This window comes from Salmo salar, chromosome 18, assembly GCF_965601325.2.
Source record: "Salmo salar chromosome 18, fSalSal1, whole genome shotgun sequence".
NCBI classification, from domain to species: Eukaryota; Metazoa; Chordata; class Actinopteri; order Salmoniformes; family Salmonidae; genus Salmo; species Salmo salar.
The window spans coordinates 8,071,948-8,096,450 of NC_138308.1; the positions used below are offsets into that span (position 1 = coordinate 8,071,948).

At 42.2% G+C, this 24,503-nt stretch overlaps 1 protein-coding gene across 5 annotated transcripts; it reads left to right on the plus strand.

The window, feature by feature from the left end:
• The first annotated feature begins 130 nt into the window (after positions 1-130).
• herc4 (HECT and RLD domain containing E3 ubiquitin protein ligase 4) lies at positions 131-24,491 on the plus strand. 5 transcript variants are annotated; one of them, XM_014154277.3, is made up of 25 exons: positions 131-418; positions 1,984-2,045; positions 2,141-2,426; positions 2,575-2,734; positions 2,963-3,039; positions 6,779-7,000; positions 7,089-7,180; positions 12,091-12,221; positions 12,490-12,650; positions 12,755-12,831; positions 13,109-13,236; positions 13,393-13,452; positions 13,711-13,822; positions 14,082-14,271; positions 18,718-18,890; positions 19,105-19,224; positions 19,352-19,450; positions 19,675-19,842; positions 20,063-20,206; positions 20,439-20,605; positions 22,407-22,473; positions 22,600-22,682; positions 22,910-23,093; positions 23,177-23,279; positions 23,384-24,491. In XM_014154277.3, exons 3-25 carry the CDS (start codon positions 2,201-2,203, stop codon positions 23,590-23,592), a joined length of 3,153 nt encoding a protein of 1,050 aa, XP_014009752.1. In that variant the 5' UTR covers positions 131-418; positions 1,984-2,045; positions 2,141-2,200; the 3' UTR covers positions 23,593-24,491. The 5 variants fall into 5 exon arrangements, with proteins under 5 accessions (XP_014009752.1, XP_014009754.1, XP_014009755.1 ...); XM_014154279.2 differs by having other exon boundaries at positions 143-418; positions 1,959-2,045; XM_014154278.3 differs by lacking the exon at positions 131-418 and adding an exon at positions 477-725.
• Positions 24,492-24,503: the final 12 nt, after the last annotated feature.

The window sequence follows — 24,503 nt, forward strand, 5'->3', positions numbered from 1 at the left end:
AAAATGTATTTTTGATAGTTTGTATGAATATTTTTTACCCTGCATTAATTTGTTCTTTTTCGGATCTTTATCATCCACCCGCACATTAGGTGGCGCAATGCACATCATTATACCAGAGAAGAAGAAGAGGATGGCTTTGTCGTCACATCCAGTTTCTAAAAACTCTAGAACATTACAGTATGTTCGAGTGCTTTTCTTCTGTGTGTATGACACGGCATATAAAGCTACAGTCATTAATATGACAGTGCATCGCAAACGATTTTGGTATGTGGCGTCAGCAGTTGCCTGATCTCAATGACTATCTACAATTTACACCTTCCGAGCAAGTCTGGTCATCGAAATTTAGCTAATACAAGAAAAACATTTCAGACCTCTCGTCCGTGCCATCGTTTGCCACCATTGCATTGGCTAGCAACAGGTAAGCTGAATCCATTTGCGGCACATAGGCGGGGTTTGTCCACATTTAGCTATTTAGGCAGCTAGTGTGGGTTAACTGCTAGTTAGCCATATAACTTACCTGTGAAGGTCTGTCTTGGTTAACAGCCAGTTAGAATGAAGGCACTGCCTTGCTGCACGCTGACAACTGAACGGTGGATAGCTGTAGCTAGATGGCTAGCTAACGTTAACTAGCTAAAAATGTTTAACTAGCTAACTAGCTGACTTGTGTCGTGAATTAATAGTACAACCAGTATAATTGGAGGCATCATAATGTTCCCTTTTAGATGGTAAGTTCCCTCTGTACTTTGTGGAATGGCTTGTTTAATAATACTGTTTCAAATTGTTTTGTTCCCCTGACACTTGCCCTAGAATATTTGTGTAATTCCATGTTGTTGTAGAAACAGATGGTTTAATGTCACATGCACAAGTAACGTTACAGTGAAATGCCTTTCTTGCAAACTCAACTCAATAACAATGTAATGCTAGAAAAAAACGACAAATATGAAGAACTCAATAAGTAAGTAAGCATACTATATACAGAGTCAGTTCCAATACAATATTTAAAATGTGCAGGGATACTGGAGTGATGGCGGTAGATATGTATAGGGGTAAGGTGACTACGGAAACAGGATATAGTATAAACAGAGTAGCAGCAGTTTGTATGTGAGTGGGTGTGTAGTCTGTATAAATGTATGTGCATGTTATGTGTGAGGGTGTAGGGCCCTGTTAGTATATATATGTGTGTGTGTGTGTGTAATTCATTCATCCCCTTGATCTAATGGGGAACTCCATGGGGAAAACCACTTACCTCACCCATTTTTGGATTATGTTTAAGTACCCATGATGAGACACTCAACACGCACACCTGACAGAGGCATTCTAATTATAGTGGCTAGCTAGCTACTCTGTCAGAGAAGATTCCAGGCTATCACACTTGCAATGCCATTAAATCATTTAGCAAGTAGATAAACCTGGACTTATACTTGTGAAAACAACAGACACAACTGACACTTCAGTGACATTTTAACTGGCGTCTATCACACGTGATATAAGACTCTAACTGCAGTGAAGATGTTCCAGGCCTTTCTAGGGGATACTAAGTACGTTGTTCGAGAATAACCGCACACCTCCAGCAGTGTGAGGCCTTGTATATTCATATAAATCATATACAACACTAGATAAACATCACACATTCATGAGACATCTTCGTGCATAAAAAGACCTCATCAGATCATAAAATAGTGCTTTAAATGTTCCTTATCAGCAAAGGGTTGGGGCATTCATTCTTCTGCGGAAGTAGCCTAAATGCGGGCCGTTGCAGAAGTGAGTGAATTATAGGATCAGTAGGGTATTAATCAACCCCAGATAAAAAGAAATGGAGGTATCCTCACTGTCATGATGCAAGGGTTAATTTAGTGCACTGCACAGGATGATGTCACACAAACATCCTACTCTGGAATGCTGTTCTGTTGTCATTCAATCTGTTATGTAATGTGACAGTATTTACAAGACTATTTCAGTCTGTTCTGGTGCTTTCCATCACAGATTCCCCAGTCACAGATGGCCCAACTGTACACAACTTGATATCAGGACTTCTTTGCCACAACGTATGTATTTTTGGATGTTGACAATTTTGTGGTCAGTAACAGACCTCATCATGTAATTTATTTGACTCTTAGCTATTTCTCTCATCCTTTCACAGGGACTGTAATCCTGTTGACCTGGTCCACACCAGGAGTGGGGCTAGAGGGGGGCGTTGGCAATGCTGTGTTGGGGAAATGCTTCCTTCGGTCAGCTAGGTTTGGGCGGGATCGATGAGGAGATTGTGGTGGAGCCCCGGAAATGTGATTTCTTTCATGGGAAGCAGGTGTGCGATATTGGATGTGGCCGACGGCACACCACATTTCTACTGGGAGACGGGACTGTGTACACCTGTGGCTGCAATGACATTGGGCAGCTGGGGCACGAGAAGTCTCGAAAGAAACCAGGTAAGTGTTGCATGCTCCCCTTACTCTAATTAACCCATAATGGGTTAGCCCTTGTCTAACGCCGTATTTGGTTGAAAACTATCTTTAGATTAACTGTGGTGTGGTAAATCGATGTGTTAAACCATATCATGCTTTGTGTTCCCCTTAGAGCAGGTTGTGGCACTAGATGCACAGAACATTGTGGCAGTGTCATGTGGGGAGGCCCATACACTCGCACTGAATGACAAAGGACAAGTATTTGCATGGGGCTTGGCCACAGATGGACAGCTGGGCCTTACAAACTTCGAAGAATGTGTACGTGTGCCCAGGTGAATAAAATAATACTTTAAAGTCCTCAGGAAGTTAAAACATAATCCTGTTCATAAATGATATGCGCACAACTCAACGTGTATAAACATGACCCCATTTGTACCGATACTCTGCATTGTGGTATTTAATTATTATTTTTTTTGTGACGTGCCTAACATGTAGTGTGGATATATTCTACAACAGCATAACGATTACTTTACTTTAATGGACTTTTTTCCCCCCCTCAGAAACATCAAGAGTTTATCAGATGTTGAAATTGCTCAGGTAGCCTGTGGATATCGGCACTCCCATGCTCTGTCTAGAGGTAAGGGGACATTCGAAGGAAAGTTCCTAATGCCTTTGGTAACTTGGAAGTTTGACGGGTAGCAAGGAAAAATGAAAGGATGCTCTATCAGTCCTTACCTACTTCCCTTTGCCAAGGATGCACAGGACTATCCTTTGACGATTTTCAGCAAAACTCAGCCTAAAGATGATTGTGGGAAATTCTCTGAAACATTTACTTAACACGATTCAATGCCACTAAATTCTCATCATTATGGTGAGTTTGTTCAATACATGTGGATAGATAAATAAAATGTTGCTTCATTCATGCTTTATATTTCAGTTTAGTGACATCAGAAAGTGGCAGAAAGCTGCCACTTTCAAGGAGTGGGACTCTAACGGGGAAGCTTATAAGAAATCCCGCTATGCCCTCCGACGAACCATCACAGGCAAAGCGTCAATACAGGACTAAGATCGAGTCGTACTACACCGGCTCTGACGCTCGTCGGATGTGGTAGGGCCTGTAAACCATTAGTCTACAAAGGGAAGCACAGCCAAGAGCTGCCGAGTGATACGAGCCTACCGGACGAGCTAAACTGCTTCTATGCTCACTTCGAGGCAAATGACACTGAAACGTGCATGAGAGCACCAGCTGTACCGGAAGACTGTGTGGTCACGCTCTCCGCAGCCGATATGAGTAAGACCTTTAGACAGGTCAACATTCATAAGGCACTTTCAACCTCTCCCTGTCCGAGTCTGTAATACCAACATGTTTTAAACAGACCACCCTAGTGCCTGTGCCCAAGAACACTAAGGTAACCTGCCTAAATGACTACCGACCCGTAGCACTTACAGTTGAAGTCGGAAGTTTACATACACTTAGGTTGGGGTCATTAAAACTAGTTTTTCAACCACTCCACAAATTTCTTGTTAACAAACTATAGTTTTGGCAAGTCGGTTAGGACATCTACTTTGTGCATGACACAAGTAATTTTTTCCAACAATTGTTTACAGACAGATTATTTCACTTCTAATTCACTGTATCACAATTCCAGTGGGTCAGAAGTTTACATGCACTAAGTTGACTGTGCCTTTAAACAGCTTGGAAAATTCTAGAAAATGATGTCATGGCTTTAGAAGCTTCTGATAGGCTAATTGACATCATTTGAGTCAATCGGAGGTGTACCTGTGGATGTATTTCAAGGCCTACCTTCAAACTCGGTGCCTCTTTGCTTGACATCATTGGAAAATCAAAAGAAATCAGCCAAGACCTCAGGGGAAAAAAATTGTAGACCTCCAAGTCTGGTTCATCCTTGGGAGCAATTTCCAAACGCCTGAAGGTACCATCTGTACAAACAATAGTACGCAAGTAAAACCCCATGGGACCGCGCAGCCGTCAGAATGCTCAGGACGAAGACGTGTTCTGTCTCCTAGAGATAAACGTACTTTGGTGTGAAATGTGCAAATCAATCCCAGAACATCAGCAAAGGAACAAAAGCAAGTAAAGGTACAAAAGTATCTATATCCACAGTAAAACGAGTCCTGTATCGACTTAACCTGAAAGGCCGCTCAGCAAGGAAGAAGCCACTGCTCCAAAACCGCCATTAAAAAAAGCCAGACTACGGTTTGCAACTGCACATGGGGACAAAGATCGTACTTTGTGGAGAAATGTCCTCTGGTCTGATGAAACAAAAATGGAACTGTTTGGCCATAATGACCATCGTTATGTTTGGAGGTAAAAGGGGGATGCTTGCAAGCCGAAGAACACCATCCCAACCGTGAAGCATGGGGGTGGCAGCATCATGTTGTGGGGGTGCTTTGCTGCAGGAGGGACTGGTGCACTTCACAAAATAGATGGCATCATGAGGGAGGAAAATTATGTGGATATCTTGAAGCAACATCTCAAGACATCAGTCAGGAAGTTCAAGCTTGGTCGCAAATGGGTCTTCCAAATGGACAATGACCCCAAGCATACTTCCAAAGTTGTGGCAAAATGGCTTAAGGACAACAAAGGCAAGGTATTGGAGTGGGCATCATCAAGCCCTGACCTCAATCCCAAAGAAAATGTGTTGGCAGAACTGAAAAAGCGTGTGCAAGCAAGGAAGCCTACAAACCTGACTCCGTTACACCAGCTCTGTCAGGAGGAATGGACCAAAATTCACCCAATTTATTGTGGGAAACTTGTGGAAGGCTACCCTAAACATTTGAACCAAATTAAACAATTTAAAGGCAATACACTCAATATTTGGCAGCATGTAAACTTCTGACCCACTGGGAATGTGATGAAAGAAATAAAAGCTGAAATATATCATTCTCTCTACTATTATTCTGACATTTCACATTCTTAAAATAAAGTGGGAATGTTTACTAGGATTAAATGTCAGGAATTGTGAAACTGAGTTTAAATGTATTTGGCTAAGGTGTATGTAAACTTCCGACTTCAACTGTACATGCTACCTCAACTAACCGGTGCCCCCGCACATTGACTCTGTACCGGCACCCCCCTGCATATATTGTTATTTTTTTAACTGCTGCTCTTTAATTACTTGTTACTTTTATCGCTTTTCCGTATTTTTTTAAACTGTACTGTCGGTTAGGGGCTCGTAAGTAAGCATTTCACTGTAAGGTCTACACCTGTTGTATTCGGCGCATGTGACTAATAAAATTTGATCAGAGCGAGCGAGGCATGAATGAGGATGGACAGATTAAATCAAACGCTATCCTCTTCTTGCTTTTCCTTAAACCGGGTGTACACTACACAATTTTTGTCCCAATTTAGCAGTCCCAGACAGGTTTTTGAGATCCCCCCCCAATGTTGTTGCCTACTCGTGGCGTGCGGCCGTCACCGACGCTCGTTTAATGCGAGCGGGTCAGAGACTCAATCTGTGGGCTACCGATCTCATCTTTGAGCAGTCCCAGGCGTCCCAATATTTTCAAATGTTTCATTTTATCGGCACAAAATCTGCAATGCTCTTGCAGTGTGAGATGTGCAACGACAAGTTTGGACGATCAGCAATAGCCAATCGAAGCTCGCCAGAAAAGAAGCCAGTGCGACGATAAGTTCTTCATCCAGAATGTGTAGATTTGAGAGCGCGTCGACTAGGCTTACTACTAGCATGTGTTTTTGTTCTCGCCAAAGTGTGAAATCATTACAGCTCTGACGTTCACAAGCAATGTTATTCAATTCAAAATGTTGGCTAGATACAGTATTTCAACTCTGTATGACAAGTGTGAATGTCTAACTGGAAAGAGTTTAAGGCTGCTTTGAGCTACATCTGGTTATAGCTACATAAAATGTAATCACATCATTCTTTTGGCGAGACAGCGTGGTACGGAGAATCCTCACGACCTAGTAAAGAATCTTGTAGTGTTGTGACCTCTGTCTGTGCCATATCGTTTAGTGTGAGCGACACGACAGGAAAAATGGTTGTTTTAATGGGAGAGGCTCAGTTATTTATTTACTTATTTTTGAAAGTCGTATACACCCGGCTTTAGTGACTGTCCCTCCCATCTTTACCTTGAACTCTGACGTTTTCAAACGAGGTCAAGGTAAAGTCACTAGGAAAGGGGAAAAAAAATATACATCTCAGAAACAATCCAAATGCACCCAAGGACTTGAAACACAACTAACTTGAATTCCCCCCCGGGGATAATAGACTACTCCAGATTATGCATTCACTTTGTCTGGTTTGATTTTACTGAAACAGGGAATTTGCTGAATGATTTGCTTAATTAGGTTTCCCATCTTATATTAAATACTTCAAATGTGTTCCCTTGTTTAGGAGGCCAAGTCTATTCATGGGGACAAAACCGATACGGACAACTAGGGCTGGGAGTAGCTGGACAAGGCATCTCTACTCCCCAAGTCATCCAGTCTTTACATGGGATTCCCTTCATACAGATCTCAGCAGGGGGTGCTCATAGCTTTGCCCTCACATTCTCAGGGGCCGTCTTTGGCTGGGGGCGCAACAAGTTTGGGCAACTCGGCCTCAATGACAACAATGGTAAGACTGACTAAGCAACTTTCCTGTGAGTCACTGTTAATCTGTTTTGAAAAGAAGCCAGAAGATATAACATGAAACAATATTTCAGATCGGTATTATCCAGCCCTGCTCAAGTCCCTCAGGTCACAGAGGGTTATCTACATCTGCTGTGGGGAGGACCACACTGCCACACTTACAAAGGTAACTTCCTCTTACACTGTGAGGTAATAGCTGTATGTAGTAGTATACTTTAAGTATAACTATACTTAGTGTCTTCAGAAAGTATTCATACCCCTTGACTTATTCCACATTCTGTTACAGCCTGAATTCAAAATGGATGATCTTTTTTTTTTTTCTCGCCCATCTAGACACAACACCATAATGACAAAGTGAAAACATGTTTTATAAAGTTTTGCATATTTATTGAAAATGAGATACAGAAATATCTCATTTGCAAACAGTACCAGTCAAAATTTTGGACACACCTACTCATTCCAGGGTTTTTATTTATTTGTACTATTTTCTACATTGTAGAATAATAGTGAAGACATCAAAACTATGAAACAACACATGGAGATTCTTCAAAGTAGCCACCCTGTGCCTTGATGACAGCTTTGCACACTCTTGGCATTCTCAACCAGCTTCATGAGGGTAGTCCCCTGTAATGCATTTCAATTAACAGGTGTGCCTTCTTAAAAGTTAATTTGTGAAATGTCTTTCCTTAATGCTTTTGAGCCAATCAGTTGTGTTGTGACAAGGTAGGGGTGGTAAACAGAAGATAGCCCTATTTGGCAAAAGACCAAGTCCATAATATGGCAAAAACAGCTCAAATAAGCAAAGAGAAATGACATTCCATCATTACTTTGAGACGTCAATACAGAACATTTCAAAACTTCAAATGTTTCTTCAAGTGCAGTTGCAAAAATCATCAAGTGCTGTGATGAAACTGGCTCTCATGAGGGCTGCCACAGGAAAGGAAGACCCAGAGTTAACTCTGCTGCAGAGGATAAGTTCATTAGTTACCAGCCTCAGAAATTGCAGCCCAAATAAATGCTTCGGAGTTCAAGTAGCAGACACATCTCAACATCAACTGTTCAGAGGAGACTGCGTGAATCAGGCCTTCATGGTCGAATTGCTGCAGAGAAACCACTACTAAAGGACACCAATAAGAAGAGACTTGTTTGGGCCAAGAAACACGAGCAATGGACATTAGACCGGTGGAAATCTGTCCTTTTGGTCTGAGTCCAAATTAAAGAATTTTGGTTCCAACCGCCATGTCTTTGTGAGACGCAGAGTAGGTGAACTGGTGATCTCTGCATGTGGTTCCCAACATGAAGCATGGAGGAGGAGGTGTGATGGTGTGGGGGTGCTTTGCTGGTGACACTTTGTGATTTAGAATCCAAGGCCCACTTAACCAACATGGCTACCACAGCGATACGCCATCCCATCTGTTTTGTTTTTCAACAGGACAATGACCCAACACACCTCCAGGCTGTGTAAGGGCTATTTGACCAAGACGGAGAGTGATGGAGTGCTGCATTAGATGACCTGGCCTCCACAATCATCTGACCTCAACCCAATTGAGATGGGTTGCGATGAGTTGGACCGCCGAGTGAAGGAAAAGCAGCCAACAAGTGCTCGGCATATGTGGGAACTCCTTCAAGACTGTTGGAGAAGCATTCCAGATGAAGTTGGTTGAGAGAATGCCAAGAGTGTGCAAAGCTGTCATCAAGGCTGTGTTATTTCAAATGTTCAAACAATTTCTTGAGTGTTAATTAGGAAATGGAAAGAATATGGAAATACCCAGACTCTCCCTGGAGGTGACCAAGAACCCAATGACAGCTCTGACAGAATTATGGAGTTCCTTGGCTGGGATGGGAGAACCTGCCAGAAAGACAAGTCTTTACAGCACTTCACCAATCTGGGCTTTATGGGAAAGTAGCTAGACGGAAGCCACTCCTTAGAAAAAGGCACATGACAGCACGCCTGGTGTTTGCAAAAAGGCACATGAAAGACTGAGAGCATAAGGCTAAATATTCTGGTCTGATTAGACAAATGTATCTTTTTAGTCTGAATGCAAAGCACTATGTCTGGAGAAAACCAGGCACAGCTCATCATCCGTCTAACACCATCCCTACCGTGAAGCATGGTGGTGGCAGCATTATTCTATGAGGATGCTTTTCAGTGGCAGGGACTGGGAGACTGGTAAGGATAGAGGGGAACAATGAATGGAGCCAAATATAGGAAAATCCTTGATGAGAACCTGCTTCAGAGTGCAAATGACCTTAGACTGGGGCAAAGATTATGTTCCAACAGGACAATGACCCCAAGCATACAGCCAAAGCAACGCTGAAATGGCTTTAGAACAAGAATGTCCCTGAGTGGCCCAGCCAAAGCTCAGACTTGAATCCCATTAAATCTGTTCAAAGACTTGAAGATGGCTGTTCACTGTCGCTCCCCATCTAACTTAACAGAGCTTGAGAAAATCTGCAAAGAAGAATGGGAGAAAATCCCCAAATCCAGATGTGCAAAGCTGATAGACATACACAAGATGACTCAAACCTGTAATCGCCGACAACGGTGCTTTTACAGTGTTGACCCGAGTGTGAATACTTATGTAAATGAGATATTTCTGTCTTTATTTTTCAATAACTTGCCAAAAATATCTAAACATATTTTCACTTTGTCATTATGGGGTTTTGTGTGTCAATGGGTGAGGGGGAAAAAATATATATTTTATCCCTTTTTGAATTCAGGCTGTAACACAACAAAATATGGAATAAGTAGAGGGGTATCTTTCTTTCAATACTTTCTGAAGGCACTGTACATTTATTTCATTTATAGTGAACAAAAATATAAATGCAACATGCAGCAATTTCAAAGATTTTACTGAGTTAGTTCATATTAGATCAGTCAATTGAAATAAATTCATTAGGCCCTAATCTATGGATTTCACATGACTGGGATTACAGATATACATCTGCTGGTCACAGATACACGATCTATACAAAAGGATGTGGATACCCCTTCAAATTAGTGAATTCAGCTATTTCAGCCACATCCGTTGCTGACAGGTGTTTAAAATTGAGCACACATTCATGCAATTTCCATAGACAAACATTGGCAGTAGAATGGCCTTACTGAAGAGCTCTGAGTTTCAACATGGCACTATCATAGGATGCCAACAACTCAGTTTGTCAAATTTCTGCCCTGCTAGAGCTTCCCCGGTCAACTGTATGTGCTGTCATTGTGAAGTGGAAACGTCTAGGAGCAACAACGGCTCAGCCGTGAAGTGGTAGCCCACACAAGCTCACAGAACAGGACAGCTGAAGTGCGTAGCGCTTAAAAATCGTTTTCCTCGGTTGCAACACTCACTACTGATTTTCAAAACTGCCTAGGGAAGCAACGTCAGCACAATAACAGTTCGTCAGGAGCTTCATGAAATGAGTTTCCATGGCCGAGCAGCCGCACATAAGCCTAAAATCACCATGCGCAATGCCAAGCGCCCGTTGGATTTGTGTAAAGCTCGCCGCCATTGCACACTGGAGCAGTGGAAACGCGTTCTCTGGAGTGATGAATCACGCTTCACTATCTGGCAGTCCGACGGACGACTCTGGATTTGGCGGATGCTAGGAGAACACTACCTGCCTCGACTGCATAGTGCCAACTGTAAGAATAATGGTTGGGGCTAGGCCCCTTAGTTCCAGTGAAGGGAAATCTTATCGCTACAGCATACAATGACATTCTAGACGATTCTATGCTTCCAACTTTGTGGCAAGTTTGGGGAAGGCCCTTTCCTGTTTCAACATGACAATGCCCCCATGCACAAAGTGAGGTCCATACAGTAATGTTTTTTCTCGATCGGTGTGGAAGAACTTGACAGGCCTGCACAGAGCCCTGACCTCTATCCCATCAAACACCTTTGGGATGAATTGGAACGCTGACTCCGAACCAGGCCTAATCGCCCAACATCAGTGCCCAACCTCACTAATGCTAGTGGCTGAATGGAAGCAAGTCCCCGCTGCAATGTTCCAACATCTAGTGGAAAGCCTTCTCAGAAGAGTGGAGGCTGTTATAGCAGCAAAGGGGTGATCAACACCATATGAATCCCCATGGTTTTGGAATGAGATGTTTGACGTGCAGGTGTCCACATACTTTTGGTCATGTAGTGTACCTTAAAGAAAATGTAGGGGCGTGGATCAGAAAAACAGTCAGTATCTGGTGTGACCACTATTTGCCTCAGGCAGCGCGACCCTTCTCCTTCGCATAGATGTGATTAGGCTGTTGATTGTGGAATGTTGTCCCACTCTTTAATGGCTGTGCGAAGTTGCTGGATATTGGCGAGAACTGGAACACTCTGTCGTACACGTCGATCCAGAGCATCCCAAACATGCTCAATGGATAACGTCTGAGTATGCAGGCCATGGAAGAACTGGGTCATTTTCAGCTTCCAGGACTTGTACAGATTCTTGCGACATGGGCCGTGCATCATTATGCTGAAACCTGAGGTGATGGTGGCAGATGGATGGCACGATAATGGGCCTCAGTATATCTATGCATTCAAATGCCATAAATAAAATGTAATTGTGTTCGTTGTCCGTAGGTTATGCCTGCCCATACCATAACCCCACCGCCACCACTGGACACTCGGTTCACAATGTTGACATCAGCAAACCGCTCGCCCACAAGACGCCATACATATGGTCTGCTATTGTGAGGCCGGTTGGACATACTGCCAAATACTGTGGCTTATGGTAGAGAAATTTAACATTTCATTCTCTGGCAACAGCTCTGGTGGACATTCCTGCAGTCAGCATGCCAATTGTCCACTCCTTCAACTTGAGACATCTGTGGTGTTGTGTGACAACTACACTTTTCAGTGGGCTTTGATTGTCCCCAGCACAAGGTGCACCTGTGTAATGATCATGCTGTTTTAATCAGCTTCTTGATATGCCACACCTGCTTTGTGTGTGTGGAACATTTCTGGTATCTTTTTATTTCCGCTCATGAAACATGGGACAAACGCATTACATGTTGCATCTATATTTTTGTTTAGTATACATTCTGAAACCCCTTTCACCTCTTAAGATTTTGTTTTGTTTCTTTCATAGGAAGGAGGTGTGTTTACATTTGGAGCAGGAGGGTATGGCCAGCTTGGACATAACACTACAAACCATGAGATCAACCCCAGGAAGGTGTTTGAGCTCATGGGAAATGTAGTCACACAGATATCCTGTGGAAGGTACAGCACACTGTCTGCTGCGCAATCTCTGCTTTCAAATGTGGCACTGGTCTGTTTTAGAATACACAAAGCAGATTCACCAAGTCTATAGTCTCCAGAATGATTTTGAAAATCATGTGTAGCTTGAGGGAAATGCATGTATCTGAAACCTATGGTATCTGGGGGAGACAAGTATTTGGGCTGACATTTCAAAGTTCCTAAAACACTAACATCATAGAAAACATGGTGTCTTGAGAAGCATTTGTGATATTTTGTATATCCTTTCAAGACAGCACACTCTGGCCTTCATCCCCTCCTCTGGAAAGATGGATTCATTTGGGCTGGGAGGGAACGGGCAGCTCGGTACACGCTCCACATCCAACAGGAACAGCCCTGCCCCAGTCAAAGGCCCCTGGGTGGCCTACAACGGCCCAACGCCCACAAACACAGGTTAGTACAGGCCCCCTCAGACGGGTTCCACAGGTAAACACTTAAGTTTCTGCATCTGATTTGAATCTTTGATTCAGAAGACTGATCATAACTTTATATTCCAGACATGGAGCAGGGCTGCTGTGTTAAGAGGATCTATGCTGGAGGGGACCAGAGCTTTGCCCACTATTACACTCCCCAGGTCATTTTCATACCCCACCAGCCCTAATTTATCAGAGTCCTCATAACTAAGGTTCTGCGCTAACAAATGTTGAATTTATATTTATTTTTCCATGAGAGAAATTAATACATGAAGTGTTGCCAATCCTGTTTGGGGATTTTGGTGATACAGTTTGTAAACATGTCAAAGACTTACTTCACGTGCTGAAAACATGTCAATGCTTACCGTTTACATGTTCATGATAGTGAAATGGTTTACTTTTGTAATTTAAGAATTTTAATACAATTTATTCTCCTAGAACCCTCTGGTGCCTGATGACATCAGAATACCAGATCCCAGAAGACACATATGCACCTTATCTGCTGATCTCACTCAGAGATGGCTGAACCATTATACACACGGAAGACTCCCACAAGAGATTTCCAAGTAAAATCCTCACTTCTCAAAATACGCTCATAAAATAGAATTAGCTATAGTATGGACGAACAGTGCTTTTTTTTTTTCTTTCTTTTTTGTCACAGCTAGATTGTGTATCTGCATGAGCCTGTGTTGAACACCATTTTTCTTTTACTTTTCTTGTAGTGAGATTGACCTTGTGTTTTCCTCTGCAAGTTGCCTCAATGGAAGCTTTCTGGCTGGGAGGTAATATCAATTACACTTCACTTTGAAAATGTTACTGAAAGTATTGAAATAATTTTAAAAAATGATTGAAGAAAAAAACTTTGGGAAAGGAGGATACCTAGTCAGTTGTTACAACTGACTGCCTTCAACTGAAACGGACAATCAGTCTGCATGTTCAATGAAGATTTTCTGAAGTGTCAACATTTACTGTAAGAATTAAAGCTTTTGCTAACGTCTATTGATAAATGTTTTACTGAAGAGAATCTCTGTTTTGTGTAGCCATCCAGATCACTACAACACAAGCAGTAAATGCTCAGGGGTGGACATGAACATGGCTCGCCTCTTGTTTCACAGAGTCGTTCAACATGACTATCCAGAAATTGCACAGCAGGTGACTTGTACATGGCTGAGAGTAATTTGATTTTTGAAGTATGGTTCACCAAAAATATTCGTCCTCATGTTATGTCATTTGTTGACGCTTTAGCATGTAGGGTATTCCAGTTAGTGGTGCAAATAAAGGGAGTCGGTATATTATAAGTCTGGCTGGCTAAAATGACAGTTATCCACTTAACTACAATGGATGTATGTTTGCTACCCTTCTTTATGAATTATTATAGCATTAAACATTACCCTGTGTTCTCATGTGTCAGATTGCAGCCAGTCTGGAAAAGAACCTGATTCCTAGACTAAGCAGCTCCCCTCCAGACATCGAGGCTCTGAGACTCTACCTCACCCTGCCAGAGTGTCCTCTCTTCAGCGACCCAAACACATACGTGACTCTGGCCATCCCCTTTGCCAAGGCAATCATCAGTCTGAAAGAGGCTCCACTGAAGGTGCTTGGTAAGTAGCTACAGTTGAAGTCGGAAGTTTACATACACCTTAGCCAAATACAGTCGTGGCCAAAATGTTTGAGAATGACACAATAATTAATTTCCACAAAGTTTGCTGGTTCAGTGTTTTTAGATATTTGTCAGATGTTACTATGGAATACTGAAGTGTAATTACAAACATTTCATAAGTGTCAAAGGCTTTTATTGACAATTACATGAAGTTGACGCAAAGAGTCAATATTTGCAGTGTTGACCCTTCTTTTTCAAGACATCTGCAATCCGCCCTGGCATGCTGTCAATTAACTTCTGGGCCACATCCTGACTGATGGCAGCCCATTCTTGCATAATCAATGCTTGGAGTTTGTCAGAATTTGTGGGTTTTTGTTTGTCCACCTGCCTCCTGAGGATTGACCACAAGTTCTCAATGGGATTAAGGTCTGGGGAGTTTCCTGGCCATGGACCCAAAATATCGATGTTTTGTTCCCCGAGCCACTTAGTTATTACTTTTGCCTTATGTCAAAGTGCTCCATCATGCTGGATAAGGCATTGTTCGTCACCAAACTGTTCCTGGATGGTTGGGAGAAGTTGCTCTCGAAGGATGTGTTGGTACCATTCTTTATTCATGGCTGTGTTCTTAGGCAAAATTGTGAGTGAGCCCACTCCCTTGGCTGAGAAGCAACCCCACACATGAATGGTCTCAGGATGCTTTACTGTTGGCATGACACAGGACTGATGGTAGCGCTCACCTTGTCTTTTCCGGACAAGCTTTTTTCCGGATGCCCCAAACAATCGGAAAGGGGATTCATCAGAGAAAATGACTTAACCCCAGTCCTCAGCAGTCCAATCCCTGTACCTTTTGCAGAATATCAGTCTGTCCCTGATGTTTTTCCTGGAGAGAAGTGGCTTCTTTGCTGGCCTTCTTGACACCAGGCCATCCTCCAAAAGTATTTTCCTCACTGTGCGTGCAGATGCACTCACACATGCCTGCTGCCATTCCTGAGCAAGCTCTGTACTGGTGGTGCCCCGATCCCGCAGCTGAATCAACTTTAGGAGATGGTCCTGGTGCTTGCTGGACTTTCTTGGGCGCCCTGAAGCCTTTTTCACAACCATTGAACTGTTCTCCTTGAAGTTCTTGATGATCCGATAAATGGTTGCTTTAGGTGCAATCTTACTGGCAGCAATATCCTTGCCTGTGAAGCCCTTTTTATGCAAAGCAATGATGACGGCATGTGTTTCCTTGCAGGTAATCATGTTTGACAGAGGAAGAACAATGATTCCAAGCACCACCCTCCTTTTGAAGCTTCCAGTCTGTTATTCGAACTCAATCAGCATGACAGTGATCTCCAACCTTGTCCTCATCAACACTCACACCTGTGTTAACGAGAGAATCACTGACTTGATGTCAGCTGGTCCCTTTGTGGCACGGCTGAAATGCAGCGGAAATGTTTTTTGGGGATTCAGTTCATTTGCATGGCAAAGAGGGACTTTGCAATTAATTGCAGTTCATCTGATCGCTCTTCATAACATTCTGGAGTATATGCAAATTGCCATCATACAAACTGAGGTAGCAGACTTTGAAAATGAATGTGTCATTCTCAAAACTTTTGGCCACGACTGTACATTTTAAACTCAGTTTTTCACAATTCCTGACATTTAATCCTTGTAAAAATTATCTTTCTTAGGTCAGTTAGGATCAGCACTTTATTTAAGAATGTGAAATGTCAGAATAATAGTAGAGAGAACGATATGGTGGCCACTCCAATACCTTGCCTTTGTTGTCCTTAACCTGTTGGGTCTAGGGGGCAGCATTTGCACGTCTGGATAAAAAAAATGTACCCGATTTAATCTGGTTACTAATCCTACCCAGTAACTAGAATATGCATATACTTATTATATATGGATAGAAAACACTCTAAAGTTTCCAAAACTGTTTGAATGGTGTCTGTGAGTATAACAGAACTCATTTGGCAGGCAAAACCCTGAGACATTTTCTGACAGGAAGTGGATACCTGATGTGTTGTATTGACTTTAAACCTATCCCATTGAAAAACACAGGGGTTTAGGAATATTTTGGCACTTCCTATTGCTTCCACTAGATGTCACCAGCCTTTACAAAGTGTTTTGAGTCTTCTGGAGGGAGATCTGACCGAACAAGAGCCATGGAACGTTGATGTCCCATTAGACACCTGGCGCGCTAGTTCATGTTGGGTACCCTCGTTCCAATACGTTATAAAAGAGTATGCATTCGTCCACCTTGAATATTATTCATGTTCTGGTTAAAAAAGGCCCTAATGATTTATGCTATACAACGTTTGACATGTTTGAACGAACGGAAATATATTTTTTCCCCTCGTTCATGACGAGAAGTCCGGCTGGCTTACATCATGTGCTAACGAGACGGAGATTTTTGGACATAAATGATGAGCTTTTTTGAACAAAACTACATTCGTTATGGACCTGTGATACCTGGAAGTGACATCTGATGAAGAGAATCAAAGGTAATGGATTATTTACATAGTATTTTCGATTTTAGATCTCCCCAACATGACGTCTAGTCTGTATCGCAACGCGTATTTTTCTGGGCGCAGTGCTCAGATTATTGCAAAGTGTGATTTCCCAGTAAGGTTATTTTTAAATCTGGCAAGTTGATTGCGTTCAAGAGATGTAAATCTATAATTCTTTAAATGACAATATAATATTTTACCAATGTTTTCTAATTTTAATTATTTAATTTGTTACGCTGACTTGACTGCCGGTTATTGGAGGGAAACGATTTCCTCAACATCAATGCCATAGTAAAACGCTGTTTTTGGATATAAATATGAACTTGATAGAACTAAAAATGCATGCATTGTCTAACATAATGTCCTAGGAGTGTCATCTGATGGAGATTGTAAAAGGTTAGTGCATCATTTTAGCTGGTTTTATGGTTTTGGTGACCCTGTCTTTAACTTGACAAAACATTACACACAACTCTTGTAAATGTACTGTCCTAACATACTCTAAATTTATGCTTTCGCCGTAAAACCTTTTTGAAATCGTAAAACGTGGTTAGATTAAGGAGATGTTTGTCTTTCAAATGGTGTAAAATAGTTGTATATTTGAAAAATTTGAATTTTGACATTTATTTGGATTCAAATTTGCCGCTCTTGAAATGCACCTGCTGTTGATGGAGTGCACCACGGGTGGCACGCTAGCGTCCCACCTAGCCCCAAGAGGTTAAGCCATTTTGCCACAACTTTGGAAGTATGCTTGGGGTCATTGTCCATTTGCAAAGACCCATTTGCAGCCAAGCTTGACCTTCCTGACTGATGTCTTGAGATGTTGCTTCAATATATCCACATAATTTTCCTGCCTCATGATGCCATCTATTTTGGGAAGTGCACCAGTCCCTCCTGCAGCAAAGCACCCCTACAACATGATGCTGCCACCCTCGTGCTTCACTGTTGGGATTTTTTATGGTGGTTTTGGAGCAGTGGCTTCTTTCTTGCTGAGCGGCCTTTCAGGTTATGTCGCTATAGGACTCGTTTTACTGTGGATATAGATACTTTTGTACCTGTTTCTTCCAGCATCTTCACAAGGTCCTTTGCTGCTGTTCTGGGATTGATTTGCACTTTTGCACCAAAGTACGTTCATCTCTAGGAGACAGAACACGCCTCCTTCCTGAGCGGTATGACGGCTGCGTGGTCCCATGATGTTTATACTTGCGTACTATTGTTTGTACAGATGAACGTGGTACCTTCAGGCGTTTGGAAATTGCTCCCAAGGATAAACCATACTTGTAGAGGTCTACAATTTTTATTCTGAGGTCTTGGTTGATTTATTTTGATTTTCCAATGATGTCAAGCGAAGGGGCACTGAGTTTGAAGGTAGGCCTTGAAATACATCCACAGGTACACCTCCAATTGACTCAAATGATGTCAATTAGCCCATCAGAAGCTTCTAAAGCCATGACATCATTTTCTGGTATTTTACACACTGTTTAAAGGCACAGTCAACTTAGTGTATGTAAACTTCTGACCTACTGGAATTGTGATACAGTGAATTAGAAGTGAAATAATCTGTCTGTAAACAATTGTTGGAAAAATTACTTGTGTCATGCACAAAGTAGATGTCCTAACCGACATGCCAAAACTATAGTTTGTTAACAAGAAATTTGTGGAGTGGTTGAAAAACGGGTTTTAATGACTCCAACCGAAGTGTATGTAAACTTCCGACTTCAACTGTATGTTCGGTGAACATGGTGGAGCAGCAAACTGTTCATAGAGCGATTAAGTCTGGGTATTTAATTGAAGTATTAGCAGGTTTTGGTATTTTGAGTGATTATTCAACATATTGATTTCAATCAGTGTTTTTATAGATTCTACTATGTGGTTAGGTAAACCTCTTAGTTTAGTTTTTGATTTTTGCATCCAAATTGTCTCAAGTCTCTTTGCTTTGCTCTGTACTGATCCAGGTAACTGGTGGTCTCAATTCGAGGCCCCAGTCTTCCAGAGGCTAGTGGAGCTGTATAAGGTGGTGGTGGTGTACCTGCTGAAGATGCACAAGGTGGGAGTCCCCCACTCAGAGCAGAGGGTCTTCACCTGCTTCCTGGACACGGCACTCAAGCTCCTGGAGATCCTACACGCTGTGAGTGTTCATACACAAATCACATATGCCGGATTCACACTATGGGGCCGAGCTGTATGGCGTGAATCAAGCAATACTGTAGAAGAGCAGTCTTTCTCACATTACTCCTAGTTATAGACAGAAACATTTAATATATTTTTTTAAATGTAAGCTTTTCATTCAAATGCCTCATGTTTAACTGTTTTTTTTTTGGTTTTTTTTATTGATCTCCTAGGTGAATGAAAGAGCCGGACATATCATACAGTACGACAGATTCTACATTCACGAGTTGGATGACCTGATAGACATCCGAAACGACTACATCACATGGATTCAACAGCAGATGTACTCTATGGTGAGTTAAGCAACTTCAATCCAATCCCTGAATGCCCAATTTTTATTGAGAACCCATGGAATCTCGTCTTCTTTTACAAATGCTGTCATTAATATCCTACCGTAAGTTATTGCTTCTGTCCCCTTAGGCTCATGACAGTGCGGTCACCCTCTGTAAGTACCCCTTCGTGTTTGATGCCCAGGCAAAGACCACCCTGCTTCAGACTGATGCTGTTATTCAAATGCAGGTAAGGATGAATGACTCATTCGTTTTTACACATTGAACAAAATAATTGATTGTGTGACAATTTCCATGATTTATCATGTAGTTGCACCATGACGGTTGAGCTTTGTTTTTTTTATTTGTCTTTATGCTTGCTTGTTTAGCTTTTCAAGCACCTTGAGATTGTTCTGTATAATGAAAAGCGCTATAGAGGTTGAATCGATTTAGAATTATTTCTGATGTCATTAGATGGCAGTGGACCAGGCGCAGCGGCAGAACTTCAGCTCCATGTTCCTTCCCGTGGTGGAGTCTGTTAACCCCTGCCTCATCCTCATTGTGAGGAGGGAGAACATCGTCGGGGACACAATGGAGGTCCTCAGGAAGTCCAAGAACGTTGACTACAAGAAACCTCTGAAGGTTAGCCTGTTTACCCTCTGCCATCACACCTGGGTTGTATTCATTAGGGCATGCTATAGCAACACACAAATGAGCATATCTTATCCTGAAGTCGTCGTCCCCCCCCCCCGTTTTCTTCCGTTGCCTAACACAACCCTGAACCTGAATTGGTCAGATCAGACTGTTGAGACCGCTGTCCTGGATGTACGCTGGAGTTGATGGTTATGTTCTTGCAATGCAGGTGATCTTTGTTGGAGAAGAGGCGGTCGATGCAGGGGGTGTGCGGAAGGAGTTCTTCCTTCTCATCATGAGAGAGCTTCTGGACCCCAAATATGGCATGTTCCGATACTACGAGGAGTCCAGGCTGATCTGGTTTGCAAACAAGGTACACTGTTCTATTGATACATTTCGCTTTTGTTTCATTCCAGTGAAATGTGTTGTCTACGCATTGTTGTATCAGTTCAGAAAACTCTTAGCTTTACGTTGAAACTTTGTCAAGGTATTCCCAGTAGTGTTATTTTGTGGTATTCTGTTAAATCTGAAGTACTGGTATGCTTGGACACCATCCTGGTTGCATTTCCTCACTATCCTCACTCTATGGACCGTGTTCCTCTCAGACGTTTGAGGACATTGACCTGTTCCACCTCATCGGTGTCATCTGTGGGCTGGCCATCTACAACCTCACCATCGTGGACCTCCACTTCCCAGTGGCCCTGTACAAGAAGCTGCTGAAGAGGAACCCTACGTTGGATGATCTTAAGGAGCTGATGCCTGATGTGGGGAGGTCAGCTTAGGGGTCAAGCACCTCGGGTTTCTCTTAAGCACTAATGTGGATGCACGATCTGCATACTGCTTTCATGATGCAATGAGCAATAAAATGTAAATGCTTGTGGAAGATTCTTGAGCATCAGAGGATATGAGAACGTTGACATAACATCTCAAATGCAGCAAATTTAATCTTTTCAAAAAAGTTTACTCCAAATATACACTGAGAATACCAAACATTAGTATTGAATTGCACCACCCCTCCTTTTGCCCTCAGAATAGCCTCAATTCGTTAGGGCATGGACTATACAAGATGTCAAAAGCATTTCTTCCCACAGTTGTTAGGTTGGCCAGATGTCCTTTTGGTGGTGGACCATTCTTGATATAACGGGACACTGTGGAAAAACCCAGCAGTGTTGCAGTTCTTGACACAAATCGGTGCTCCTGGTACCTACTCCCATACCCTGTTTAAAGGCACTTTAAATATTTTGTCTTTCCTATTCACCCTCTGAGTGGCACACATACACAATCTCTGTCTAGATTGTCTCAAGCTTTAAAAATCCTTCTTTACCCTGTCTTCTCCCCTTCTCATCTACACTGATTTTGAAGTGGATTTAACAAATGACTCAATAAGGGATCGTAGCTTCCACCTAGAATTACATGGTCATTCTATGTCATGGAAAGAGCAGGTGTCCTTAATATTTTGTATACTCGGTGTACAGTGCTTTTGGAAAGTATTCAGACCCCTTGACCTTTTCCACATTTTGTTACATTACAACCTTATTCTAAAATGTATTAAATAAATGTTTCCCCTCATCAATCTACACAATACCCCATAATGACAAAGCAAAAATAGGCTTTTAAATAGCTTTTTTTTCCCCTTCATAAGTATTCAGACCATTTGCTATGAGACTCAAAATTGAGCTCAGGTGCATCCTGTTTCCATTGATCTTCCTTGATGTTTCTATAACTTGATTGGAGTCCACATGACAACCCACTTAAAGTTTGCCAAAAGGCACCTAAAGGACTCGACCATGAAAAACAAGATTCTCTGGTCTTATGAAACTACGATTGAACTCTTTGGCCTGAATTCCAAGCGTCACGTCTGGAGGAAACCTGGCACCATCCCTACGGCGAAGTATAGTGGTGGCAGCATCATGCTGTGGGGATGTTTTTCAGCGACTGGGAGACTAGTCAGGATCGAGGGAAAGATAGATCCTTAATGAAAACCTGCTACAGAGCGCTAAGAACCTCAAACTGGGTGCGAAGGTTCACCTTCCAACAGGACAACATCCCTGAGCACACAGCCAAGACAACACAGGAGTGGCTTCGGGGCAAGTCTCTGAATATCCTTGAGTGGCCCGGACTTGAACCCGACCGAACATCTCTGGAGAGACATGAAAATAGCTGTGCAGAGACACTCCCCATCCAACCTGACAGAGCTTAAGAGGATCTGCAGAGAAGAATGGAAGAAACTCCCCAAATACAGTTGTGCCAAGCTTGTAGTGTCATACCCAAGAAGACTTGAGGCTCTAATTGCTGCGAAAGGTGCTTCAACAAAGTAATGAGTAAAGGGTCTGAATACTTATTTAATTGTGATATTTCCTTTTTTTATTTTGTATACATTTGCAAAAATTTCTACAAACCTGTTTTTGCTTTATCATTATGGGGTATTGTGTGTTGAATGAGTAGAAAAAACAACCAATTTTAGAATAAGGCTGTAACGTAACAATGTGGAAAATGTCAAGGGGTCTGCATACTTTCCGAATGCACTGTGGGCTGTAGTATGAGCAATTTTCCCTTTTTTCACTGAAAACCAGGAGTCTGCAGCAGTTACTAGACTACACGGAGGATGATGTTGAAGACACATTCTGCTTGAACTTCACAGTAAGTTTCAACATTTTTACATCAATGTACTCTAGGTAGCTGAATCTCTTGTCTAGAGATGGCAAAGGGGTGACATGTGCAAGGCTTACTAGGAGAAGTCAATGTTATTTGTCCAACTTGTTTCAGGTTACAGTGGAAAACTTTGGTGCCACAGAGGTCTTAGAACTGGTTCCAAATGGCATGGATATCTGTGTTGACAACTCAAACAGGTACTTTTACAGAGTATTCCAAGTTCTTCTAATTGAACCTCTACTTAGCAACAAAGTCAGGCTGAATGTTCAGTGGATTGATTTGGTTAAAAGTTTTTGAACAAATGTATAGTTATGTAACAAAATAGTGCTTATGTCTTGTCTGTGTCTAAACATATGTAGAGAGCCTCTGTATGAGTGTCTGCTGATGCATTTCTGAATATTATTTCTCATGGTGTTCCCCTCAGGCCTGAGTTTGTCTCTGCATATGTGGACTACATCTTCAATAAATCAGTGGCCTCGCTTTTCGAGTCCTTTTTCGCAGGCTTCCACAAAGTGTGTGGTGGCAAAGTCCTGGAGCTGTTCCAGCCCAACGAACTGCAGGCCATGGTCATTGGCAACACCAACTACGATTGGAAAGAGCTTGAAAAGGTACAGAGGTCCCCATTCATTAGCTTGAACGATATGAATTGGTCTTGGAGTGGTACTGTAATGGAATTTGTTTCTTTCACCAGAGCACTGAGTATAAAGGAGATTATTGGGCTGAATATCCAACCATCAAGTTCTTCTGGGAGGTGTTCCACGATCTCTCTTTGGAAAAGAAGAAGCTCTTTCTCTGTAAGTCACTCTTTGAAAGCATTCAGACTGTCATGTCACAATGCCATGCTAGCAGGGGCTATTTACTGCTTTTGGCACTGAAGTATTGTGTATTGTATTTTCAGTGTTTCTCACAGGAAGTGACCGCATTCCCATCCTGGGCATGAAAAGCCTGAAGCTGGTGATCCAACCCACGGGAGGCGGGGAACACTACCTGCCCGTTGCACACACCTGCTTCAACCTATTGGACCTGCCCAAATACAGCAGCCGAGAGACGCTCCAAAACAAGCTTCTCCAAGCCATAGATCACAATCAAGGTTTCAACCTGGCCTAACGAATGGCACACAGACAATGCCTAGCTCCACCCAGACTGTCACATACACACGTCTTTGCCCCCTCAACTGACTCGATTCCTGCTTTAAGACTGCAGTACTGTCACCGGTGTGAACTGGAACAGACTAAGCAGCATTTGCAGGTGGGCAAATGGTTATGCAAGAGGCTTGAGGGCTTTCTATTTCAAGGCCAATCTTTGCTTTGATATTTCAGCATCATTTACAATTTCACGTCACAATATTGACGACCCAGTTGAGTTCAAATTCAAATCATATTGTTTGATATTTCTCTTGTAGATTAGCTTTTACCCGTGTTTGGATATAAACTGTCTAAATAGGCCAAAGTTCTGGTATATAATCTTTGAGCTCAGCTGGCACAAGATAGCACTGTTCATGAATTAAATGAATCTTCTACTTTGGCAATTTCTACCATGAATAGAAATGAATCTACCATGGTGAAAACATGGTATGAATGTGAGCATTTGTTGCGTGGATGTTCTTGGCTGTAAGCCTTAATACTAGACAAATAAAAAATTTAACATTACAGCCATTGGTATTGTGTGTATGACCAAGTGTATATGAATTTTGGCTTCAACTGTTAGAATGCTGCTCTAAAACATAGCATTTTTGTGGAGATTATAGGCTAGTACCAACATGAGTTTTGTTTATCAATATAATTCCTCTGAAATGTGTATTGCGATAACACTTCGGTGCTTTATAATTACTTCCCTAACATTACACTAAACTGTAGATAACGCTCACGTTATACATCACTTTATGGATTTCTATTCCATGTGTATGTGGCATTGGGGAAAGTATGATTGAATGTATACTGGAAGAAAAAAAATAACATGTAAAGTGTTGATTTCATGAGCTGAAATAAAATATCCCAGAAATGTTCCATACGCACAAA